This window comes from Ascaphus truei, chromosome 17 (genome assembly GCF_040206685.1).
Source record: "Ascaphus truei isolate aAscTru1 chromosome 17, aAscTru1.hap1, whole genome shotgun sequence".
NCBI lineage: Eukaryota > Metazoa > Chordata > Amphibia > Anura > Ascaphidae > Ascaphus > Ascaphus truei.
In genome coordinates this window covers 11,776,592-11,787,659 of record NC_134499.1, presented here as the reverse complement: position 1 = coordinate 11,787,659, position 11,068 = coordinate 11,776,592, and the positions used below count along the sequence as shown (strand labels likewise).

Sequence of the window (11,068 nt, the reverse complement as noted above, 5' to 3'; positions counted from 1 at the left end):
CTTCTGTAGGGGGCGCATCTCTATGCAGTTTAAATGTCCCGGCGACGTTGGCCAATAGGAAGCCGCACCGGGTGACATCATGGCTTCTTATTGGTCCGCGTGACATGTCAAGTCACCACTGTTAGGCACACCGTTCCCTGGCTGCAGATACCGGCTCCCCCTACAGGAGGTATCTCGGGAAGCAGGCGGTTCCCAGGAGCTGAAATTAAAGAGAGTTCAACTCCGGAGACCCCCTGCTTCCATTCTGTAATTAAAAAAAATAATGACTTAAAACGCAATGCAGAGTGTTCAGCAGCTTTCAGCACCGTGCTACCTTCATAAACAAAGGGTAGAGGACACCGGCTTGATCGGTACTGACCTCTGCTGGCCAAAAGCCATAGCTGCATCAAAATATTGACTGCCCCCATTCTTCACTTCGATGTCCCAAAACGAATTAGTCTTTATACGAAGAAATAATATCACAGTAACAGCTGGCATCAAAAAGGTTTAAGGCAGGTTTCCTCAACATGGTTCCCAAGGGGGACCGGATCAGAAAATAAAAACAGAGCAGAAAGGCCACAAGACAATTGTAATATTATTAAGGATATGTTTCAATACTGCTAAATGCTTGCAAAATATTGATAATTTCTTTGACATCTGCACATGACCTAGCAAGAGAGTTATAGCGTGAACAAAACGGCACTTCGCTGCCTGGGCGTCTACAATGAATTAAGACAGTCCAGGGGCCACTGACCCTTTTGGGGTTCAAATTTGACCCGTGGGTCACCAGTTGGAAGGCCGTGGTTGCAAATAAGAGAGTGTCACATTTTAGCTTCCAAGCTCCGGGATTTGAACCAACCAAAAACAAGGAACAAATCCACCGTACTTTCTTCCTAGAACTGGGATTTTGTGAGAGATCAGTTTGCCGACACAGAGAACCCAAGGAGAAGGAAAAAAGGCAGTAGGTTAAAATGAACTTTATTAGTTTGTTTTTTTTTTTAAACTTTTTTTTTTGTACTCTCCCCCCCCCTTTTTTTTTTTTAGAAAAAAAAAAAACCCCCAGTTTGTTTCCCTTGTGAAACACCGAACTTCAAATATTAAAGGTTTCATGGTTGAAGTGAAGCGCACAGATAAGGTACCAAATCTCCCCGGCCCCCTCCTCCCACCCCTCCCCCCCCTTTTATTTGATCACTTGGGCCCCAACAAGAAATATATATAAAAAAAAAATATATACTGTCATTAAAATGATTTATTTTACATTAAAAACAAAACAAAAAAAAATGTTTCTCTTTTGACCAATGTGGGCATTCAAAGGTCTCCTACAAATCGGTGAGAACGCCGTTGGTTATTTGCCATTGGTTATTTGAAATAAACTTTAGCGGTTAAAAAAAAGGCTCCGATTTTAAGGTCTTTTTTTTTTCTATTTCCATTCCAAGGTAGGAAAAAAAAAAAATATTGAATGTACAGTTGTTAAATTAAAAATATTTGGGGCTGACTGCATTGGAGACGTTTTGGCCAAATGATTCTTGTATAAAATACATTAAAGGTTTGTACACTTAAGCCGCTTTGCTCCAGTTCACTGGACTGAACCGGCTTAATGCACATTCTACAGCTAACACATCTCGGTGAGTAACGTTTGAAAAAGGTTATCTATTTAACATGGTATGAAGCTGTAATTTCCCCGACCTAATAAAATGAGCTTTCATCTTCACTACAAGGAAATTAAATTTAAAAAAAAACCAGCTTATTGAATAGTGGTCAAAGAGTGAAAAAAACAAAAAAAAAACAGTTTTTTGTAAAGTCATTTTTAAAAGCCTTGGTACTTTTTTTTTTTTCTTTCTTTCTTTTTCTTAACACGTAGTTTTGGGGATTTTTACATTAAAATTTCAGCTCAACCATTTAAAAAAAAAAAACAAAAAAAAAAAAACATATGATGTTGCGCCTTTCCTGTCAAACAAAAGTCTTTTCGGACTAAAAATATATTTATATATATTTATATATTTTTTTTCTCTTTTTTTTTTCATTTTCTTGAATACTCCCCCCCACCCCCCTCCCACCCCCATTTTTTTTTTGTTGTTGAAAGAAGCCTCCTCCCTCATTCCGTGATGTAGTTAGTTTTGTAGACTGTGAGGTCACTTCCTGTGATGACACTGGTCTCGAGTGATGTCACGCTCATGGAGGAAGTGCTTGCGCGAAGGAGGAAGAATCCTGTGTGAAGAGAAGGCGGTGTCTGCCCAGAGAAGGGAGCGGAGATTTGCCATAATGATGATCCCACTTTTATCTTAAAAGCTTTACCTGAAAAGACAGAACAGGACAGATGGATTTATAAACCCACTTTCATACAGGCTTTACATTTTACCCGGGTGAGGGGCAGGGGTCTGCACTGCTTTCATTTCAGCTCGAGGGACCCCCGCCTCCCCCCGGCTCCAGAGACGCTTACTGGGTAAGGTGTCGCCGGTAATTACATCTGTTACGGGAGATTTAAACCACTATTTTGTTTCTTCTGGTGGACAGGAACCGGCGGCGCCTTCTCTGGGTGTATCTTGGGAACTAGGGGGTCCCCAAAAGCCAAAATTAGTAGGGACCCCCAGCATGTTCATATAATAAATATATAGACACACACACGGCTGTGCCGGACCGAGAAATTATTACGTCCCTGTAAAAAAACAAAAAAAAAAAACAATGTGGCACTCCTGTACAATAATTATAATTTTTACACGGGCGCCCAAAATGTCGTCTGACTGTGCGCCGCAATGGGATATTTGGCCGCGACCAGAACTACTCACCGCAGGCCATCTCGCCACCTCCCATCTTTAAATGTCCTCACCGCTCGAATCTCCATGGTCACTGCTCAGACACCATGTGCCCGACCAGCAGGACACTCAGCTTGGCCGCCAGAAGTCAGGACACATTGTAACATTTCACGCGCAGCCAAGCGGAGTGTCCTGTGCGCGTGCTCACAAATGCTAGCGACTGGAGGGGGGAGGGGGAGCCAGAGGCGTGATGGGGAGGGGAAGATCGGAAGAGGAGGGCGGCGACTGGGGGGGAAAAGAGGAGGGCGGCGACTGGGGGGGAAAGAGGAGGGAGGGCGGTGACTGGGGGGGGAAAGGAGGGCGGCAACTGGGAGGGGAGGAGGGCCGGCGTCGACTGGGGGGGATGCAGTAGGTGACTGCGGGGGGGTGGGGGGGAAGGTTGGAGGCAGCTGAGGGGCGGGTTGGAAGAAGCAGCTGCGGGGGAGGAGGCGGTTGAGGGGGGGCGGAGGAGGCGGTTGAGGGGGGGCGGAGGAGGCGGCTGAGGGGGGAGAGGAGGCGGCGGCTGAGGGGGGGAGAGGAGGAGGCGGCTGAGGGGGGGAGAGAAGGAGGCGGCTGAGGGGGGGAGAGAAGGAGGCGGCTGAGGGGGGGAGAGAAGGAGGCGGCTGAGGGGGGGGAGAGAAGGAGGCGGCTGAGGGGGGGGAGAGGAGGCGGCTGAGGGGGGGGGGAGAGGAGGCGGCTGAGGGGGGGGGGGAGAGGAGGCGGCTGAGGGGGGGGGGAGAGGAGGCGGCTGAGGGGGGGGGAGAGGAGGCGGCTGAGGGGGGGGGGAGAGGAGGCGGCTGAGGGGGGGGGGGGAGAGGAGGCGGCTATGGGGGGGGGAGAGGAGGCGGCTGAGGGGGGGGGGAGAGGAGGCGGCTGAGGGGGGGGGAGAGGAGGCGGCTATGGGGGGGGGGGAGAGGAGGCGGCTGAGGGGGGGGAGAGGAGGCGGCTGAGGGGGGGAGAGGAGGCGGCTGAGGGGGGGGAGAGGAAGCGGCTGAGGGGGGGGAGAGGAGGCGGCTGAGGATGGGGGGGCAGAAGGCGGCGAGGGGGAAGGCAGGAGGCGGTGGTATGGGGGGGGGAGAAGGCAGCTGAGATGGGGCAGGAGGTGGCTAGGGGGGCAGAAGGCGGCTGGGGGGGGGCCAGAAGGGGTCTGGGGGGGGGGCGCCAGAAGGGGTCCGGGGGGGGGGGCAGAAGGCGGCTGGGGGGGGGGGGCAGAAAGCGGCTGGGGGGGGGGGGGGCAGAAGGCGGCTGGGGGGGGGGGGCGCCAGAAGGCGGCTGGGGGAGGAGACGGCTGAGGGGGGGGAAAAGGAGGCGGCTGAGGGGGGGAGAGGAGGCGGCTGAGGGGGGGAGAGGAGGCGGCTGAGGATGGGGGGGGCAGAAGGCAGCGAGGGGGAAGGCAGGAGGCGGCGAGGGGGAAGGCAGGAGGTGGTGGTATAGGGGGGGGGAGAAGGCAGCTGAGAAGGGGCAGGAGGTGGCTAGGGGGGGGAAGACGTGGCTGGGGGGGCAGAAGGTGGCTGGGGGGGCAGAAGGCGGCTGGGGTGGGGCCAGAAGGCGTCTGGAGCCAGAAGGGGTCTGGGGGGGGGGTAGAAGGCGGCTGGGGGGGGCGGCAGAAGGCGGCTGGGGGGGGGTGGGCCCAGAAGGCGGCTGGGGGGGGGGGTCAGAAGGCGGCTGGGGGGGTCAGAAGGCGGCTGGGGGGGGGGCAGAAGGCGGCTGGGGGGGGGGGGGCAGAAGGCGGCTGGGGGGTGGGGGGGGCAGAAGGCGGCTGGGGAGGGGGGGGGGGGGCCAGAAGGCGGCTGGGGGGGGGGAGGGCCAGAAGGCGGCTCGGGGGGGGGGGGGGGGCAGAAGGCGGCTGGGGGGTCAGAAGGCGGCTGGTGGGGTGGGTCAGAAGGCGGCTGGGGTGGGGCCAGAAGGCGTCTGGAGCCAGAAGGCGTCTGGGGGGGGGGGGGGGCAGAAGGCGGCTGGGGGGTTGGGGGAGGGAAGAAGGCGGCTGGAGGGGGGGGCAGAAGGTGGCTGGAGGGGGGGGCAGAAGGCGGCTCGGGGGGGGGGCAGAAGGTGGCTGGGGGGGGAGGGTCAGAAGGCGGATGGGGGGGGTCAGAAGGCGGCAGGGGGCAGAAGGCGGCTGGGGGGCAGAAGGCGGCAGAAGGCGGCTGGGGGGCAGAAGGCGGCTGGGGGGCAGAAGGCGGCTGGGGGGGGGGGGCAGGAGGTGGCTGTGCACTTCCAGCATTCTCGTTGCCAAACTACAGTCAGGAATATCTCCACTGCTGGAAGCCTGGCCTGACCCAGACCTATTTATATATATATATTGTGTTTGGTCCAGATCTCCTCAGGATGTGGTCCGATTGGTGGATTACACAGGGGCATAGTTCTGCTCTGCTCCCTACCATATGTACAAGCTGCTCTGATGAATATCCTGCGGGTGAAGCCGCACAAACACTCGCCACTCACCTGTGCTTGCATTTGATTTCCAACTGTAGGACAAATCTCGCCCCTCAGCCCTGTTCAGGCTGCTCTGCTGATACACCCTTTATTGTCTTGGTCTGAAAGGAGGAAAGAGAGGGGGTGAAAAGAGAGAGGGGACAGACAGAAGGGAGAAGCAATGTTAATCTAAGAGAAAAGCAATACCTATGAATTAATATTGAAAAGGTGCAGTTCCAACACCTATAAACCTATTATTCAGTACAATAGGATGTGTTTTATGCCTTAAAAAAAAAAAAATAGTGTGCCTGAAAGAGCACATTGAGGCTGTAAACGACCCCTGGTGTGGCGTAAGAGAAGTGAGAATCAGAGCAAGTCATGCAGACTTACTGTCACCCCTGAGTCCTGCAGGAGAAGCTACACCTCCTGCAGTCTGTCACCCCTGAGTCCTGCAGGAGAAGCTACACCTCCTGCAGTCTGTCACCCCTGAGTCCTGCAGGAGAAGCTACACCTCCTGCAGTCTGTCACTCCTGAGTCCTGCAGGAGAAGCTACACCTCCTGCAGTCTGTCACCCCTGAGTCCTGCAGAGAAGCCAACCTCCTGCAGACTGTCACCCCTGAGTCCTGCAGGAGAAGCCAACCTCCTGCAGACTGTGTGCCAGAGAGGATTTTCCCCCCTTATATACACATCTAGCGGATGTGTCACTGGGTTTTATTCTGCCTTCCTCTGGACCAATATAAATAGCAGTATCCCAACTGGTTTACAATGAAACAAAAAAGGTGGAACGTCACAAACATTTTCTCCTTTATTAAATAATGGTGTTAAAAAAAACCTCTTTAATGGTTCATTGATCTTAACCCCTTCACTTCCTGAGGAGCAATGCATTGCATAGGTCTATAAAAGAGTCCATTCTTTGTGATGTATCCCAGGCATTCTTGAGAAGGTTTATAATCTTTGCAATGTGTTAGTGGGTCCATTGGCAGAGAAGGGGTTAAATTATGAAGAACCGTGCATTGCGGTCCCACCTCAGCCCTGAAGGGGGCAGCAAAAGACTGTCCATGCCTTATATTGGGACATGCTTTCAGACGCACCATTTGTGGACTGCTGGGCTCTCACTGAGAAGTCATCCCAGTTGACGTAAAAATGCAGCCCCATGTAGGAAAACCAATGGCAGTGACATGCTTACAGGGTTCAATCAAATGTATTGACGCCTATTAAGTATTAACTACTTGTTTTTTTTAACAGATTAACACATTACTGGGGTCGGCAGGCCTTCCTTCCTGCACCCTCCCAATGGGCCCGGATAAGCTCTGACTCTACAAGTGCCCCCTCCCCAGTGCTTGCCAGCCATTGGCCAACACCCCCTCGGACCTGTTGTCAGGCCCAACTCCCTCCTGTGTGATATCACTATGTGCTGAACATTAGTTTGCACAGGCAAAGCCCCCTCTCTGCTCATCTTTATTGCCCTCTAAAAAGGCACAGGGTGGGTTAAAGGTTAAACACTTGGTTGATAAGCGTGGTCCCTCCCCTCTCAGAGGTCCCTAAGGAAATTAAATTCCTCGTCCTTTGCAAACAAACCAAAATCTCGCTTTACGTCTGATTACACAAGTTTAAGGAAGACATCGTTTTCACACCAGATACCTAACAGGGATTGCAACTTGAAAATTGCAGTCACATTTAGGATGTAAGTGAGCTAAAGGCAGCAGCATGCTTAAGGCCGTGCCTATAGTGCCGTCGTTGGCGACGGCGACACGGCGGGTGACGTCACCCGTCGCAAGTTATGTTTCGCCGGGATCGCGGGATTCCGGCAATTTGATTTGTTCAAGGGCCGTCACGTGACGCGACGGCCCTTGAAAAATCAAATTTTGCCGGCTTCAGATTTTCGCGACGGCGGGGTCGCTCCGTCGCGTGCGCGTGCAGCAATGTATTTGTTTTCGGCCGACGTCGCGTCGCCGGCACTATAAGCGCGGCCTAAGGCTGCAGGCCAAGCAATATCCTACATTTGTTCGTTTTTTTTTTAAATAAATCAGTTCTGTACTATAAAAAAAAAATGCTTCAAGTATTTTCTCAAAGTCAAAACTTCTTTGCGTTAACGGCCATTCGTATCAATCACATGCAAATAAGGTGTTATCAGAACATCGCATATCCACTAACGCAGGGGTGCTCAACTCCAGCCTTCCACTGAGCCACTGATTGAGCCACTGATTGAGCCACCTGTGCTTAAACAGGGATATCCTCAAAACCTGACCTGTTGGTAGCTCTTGAGGACTAGAGCCGGCCGCCCCTGCACTAAAGTCTGCTGATCTATTGTTGTACGCTAGTTATGTCAGACGTAAACTTGGCGTTACACCCAGACACTGGAATAGGGCGTTTACGGGGTCTGGGTGGCTGTAACACTGCAGTTAAAGGCGTTAAAACGAAGTAACACAGCGTTATTTCCCCATCTCATCTACTGGAGTTAAACCTATTTTAGGGTCTGGATGGGAGCAGCGCTAAGACACACTCAACGTCACGTTCGTGGAAGGTAGAGCAACGTCGTGCCACAACAACGTGACGCAAAGCCTGCGCCAATAAGATTGATTGACGCTGTTTTTGCTTATCATTAGCTTGGGCTATATGCGTTAACCTGAGGGAACAGAACGGCTGTTCCTGTTTAAGGTAACGTCACGTTATGAGCCCCGATTTAACACAGCTCTCATCTAGCTTTTAATGCTTACGATCTTTATCTCACCCGTGCCGGGATAAGACATTACTTGAAGTGAAGGTTGTGTAAGCAGAAAGCAGAGCTCGTTGGTGGTGTTTTTTGGTTAAAACCTAAAACTGGAATCTATATGTAGCTACAACACACACACACACACACACACACACACTTCTTTCTGACCACCTCTCATTTTCTATCTGTCCTCTTGAATTTCCCACCTTCTGGATCTCTCCCGTCAGTATGAGACCTCCCTTGAAGTCTCCTGGGTCTCCGTCATGCCTCCGATCTCCCACATTGGGAAGTGGACTTGTAAACGGGAGAGGTGGTCTCCTTACCTTGTGCTTGGGGCAGCGTACGGAGAAGTTCTCCTCGTTTAGTAAACATTCTGCAAGAAAGAATACAGATCAGAGGGGGGATCATTGGTTCCCTGTAAAAATGTATAGGGGGTCTTCAACTGGTGGCCGGAGGCAAAATGTGGCCCTACAAGAGTCTACATGTGACCATGGGTCTCTCTGTTCCTACCAATTTCCTTCAAGTTGCTTAGGAATCTAACCAGTTCGCAAAAAAAAAAAAAATTGCCACGCATTTCACATTAATGATGCGAACCACCATTAAGAGCCTGACATTTGGGTTTTTGTTGGAGAAGAGGAGACAGACAGGTCCTCTCCAGCAAAAGTAAAGAGGGTTTCTGGGTAACTAGATAATGCATACACAATATGTGCTATAAACAGAGAGCTCTCAAGGGGGATAATGAGAATAATATTATACCTTTATCAACTCCTTGAACAAGTACTTCCCTGTGCGAAACGCGTAGGAGGGTTGTGTAACTCCTATTTTTAACCATTACTTAATAAAGGAGAAGTTTTTTTTGGACCCTTCTCCCTTGGCTGTGCAATGCTTTCTGCACCTTTTTCCTCTCCAGCAAAAGCCCAATTTCAGTCCCTGGATGGGGGGTTTGCATCCTTAAAAAATGAAATAACTGCTTGGCGAATCGTTTGCGGCGAAATGTGCCGGAACTGTGGTTTATTGGCAAAGCAGCCAATGGATGATGAAAAATGGGTGATTTCTGATTAACTTTAAACGTTCTGTTAACTGGTATGCCAAGAATCGATTTTTTTTTAACGTTTGCGAATGCATTTGGGAAAGTTTTGCACATTTCTAGTCTTTAAATGTATCGAAGATGAAATTGTAATAAACTTCTGGCCCTTCTACTGCTAAATGTCTAGAAAACTAGTTGAAGAGGAGCCGTGTGTGTATACACATATGGTGTATGTGTGTGTGTTTGTGTGTATACACACACACACACGTATGAAAAAGAAAGTACACCCTCTTTGAATTCTATGGTTTTACATATCAAGACATAATAACAATCATCTGTTCCTTAGCAGGTCTTAAAATCAGGTAAATACAACCTCAGATGAACAACAACACATGACATATTACACTGTGTCATGATTTATTCAACACAAAAAGCCAAAATGGAGAAGCTGTGTGTGAAAAACTAAGTACTCCCTTACTGCTTCCATAGGAATCAAGATGCTAAGTAGCAGACAGGTGCTGCTAATCAAATGCCCTTGATTAATTGATCATCAGCAAGTGTGACCACCTCTATAAAAGCCGAAGTTTTAGCAGTTTGCTGGTCTGGAGAATTCAGGTGTGTGTTAACACAATGCCAAGGAGGAAAGACATCAGCAATGATCTTAGAGAAGCAATTGTTGCTGCCCATCAATCTGGGAAGGGTTATAAGGCCATTTCCAAACAATTGAATGTCCATCATTCTACAGTGAGAAAGATTATTCAAAAGTGGAAAACATTCAAGACAGTTGCCAATCTTCCCAGAATTGGACGTCTCAGCAAATTCACCCCACGGTCAGACCGTGCAATGGTCAGAGAAATTGCAACAAAAAAAACAAGAGTTACATCTCAGAATCTACAGGCCTCAGTTAGCATGTTGAATGTTAAAGTTCCTGACAATACAATTAGAAAAAGACCGAACAAGTATGGTTTGTTTGGAGGGGTTGCCAGGAGAAAGACTCTTCTCTCTAAAAAGAACATGGCAACACGGCTTAGGTTTGCAAAGTTGCATCTGAACAAACCACAAGACTTCTGGAACAATGTCCTTTGGACAGACAAGACCAATGTGGAGACGTTTGGCCATAATGCACAGCGCCAAATCCAGAAAACCAAGCCCAGCATATCAGCACAAACACCTCAAACCAACTGTCAAGCACGGTGGTGGAGGGATGATGATTTGGGCTTTTTTTGCAGCCACAGGACCTGGGAACCTTGCATTCATTGAGTCGACCATGAACTCCTCTGTATACCAAAGTATTCTAGAGTAAAATGTGAGGCCATCTGTCCGACAGCTAAAGCTTGGCCGAAATTGGGTCATGCAACAGGACAATGATCCCAAGCACACCAGCAAATCTACAACAGAATGGCTGAAAAAGAAAAGAATCAAGGTGTTGCAATGGCCCAGTCAAAGTCCAGACCTCAACCCGATTGAAATGCTGTGGCTGGACCTTAAGAGAGCTGTGCATAAACAAATGCCCGCAAACCTCAATGAACTGAAGCAACGTTGTAAAGAAGAGTGGGCCAAAATTCCTCCACAACGATGTGAGAGACTGATAGTCATACAGAAAACGATTACTTCAAGTTATTGCTGCTAAAGGTGGTTGTACAAGCTATTGAATCATAAGGTGTACTTAAGTTTTTCTCCATTTTGGCTTTATTTTTGTTAAATAAATCATGACAGTGTAATATGTCATGTGTTGTTCATCTGAGGTTGTATTTACCTCATTTTAAGACCTGCTAAGGAACAGGTGATTGTTTTGTTCTGATATGTAAAACCATAGAATTCAAAGAGGGTGTACATTCTTTTTCACACCACTGTATGTGTATGTGTGTTTGTGTGTGTGTGTGTGTACATGTACGTGTGTATATGTATATGTGTGCGTATATGTATATGTATATATATATATGTGTGTGTGTGTGTGTGTGTATATGTGTGTGTGTATATATATCTATATATATATATATGTGTGTGTGTGTGTGTGTGTATGTATAAATGTGTGTGTGTGTGTGTGTGTGTGTGTATGTGTGTGTGTGTGTGTATAAATGTGTGTGTGTGTGTGTGTGTGTGTGTGTGTGTGTGTGTGTGTGTGTGTGTGTGTGTGTGTGTGTG

General features: G+C 49.4%; 1 protein-coding gene across 3 annotated transcripts in view; it reads right to left on the bottom strand.

Annotated features, from left to right (window-relative positions):
- Nucleotides 1–1,208: 1,208 nt before the first annotated feature.
- TCF20 (transcription factor 20) overlaps nt 1,209–11,068 on the bottom strand; it is a 52,111-nt gene continuing 42,251 nt past the window's right edge. For 2 of the 3 annotated variants that reach the window (XM_075573949.1, XM_075573948.1), the window contains exons 4-6: nt 8,103–8,269; nt 5,214–5,305; nt 1,209–2,274 (exon numbers count right to left, since the gene is read on the bottom strand). In XM_075573949.1, the coding sequence (XP_075430064.1) occupies nt 5,258–5,305; nt 8,103–8,269 (215 nt within the window). In that variant the 3' untranslated portion in view covers nt 1,209–2,274; nt 5,214–5,257. The remainder of the gene's footprint in view (nt 2,275–5,213; nt 5,306–8,102; nt 8,270–11,068) is intronic. The other variant, XM_075573950.1, reaches the window with a different exon arrangement.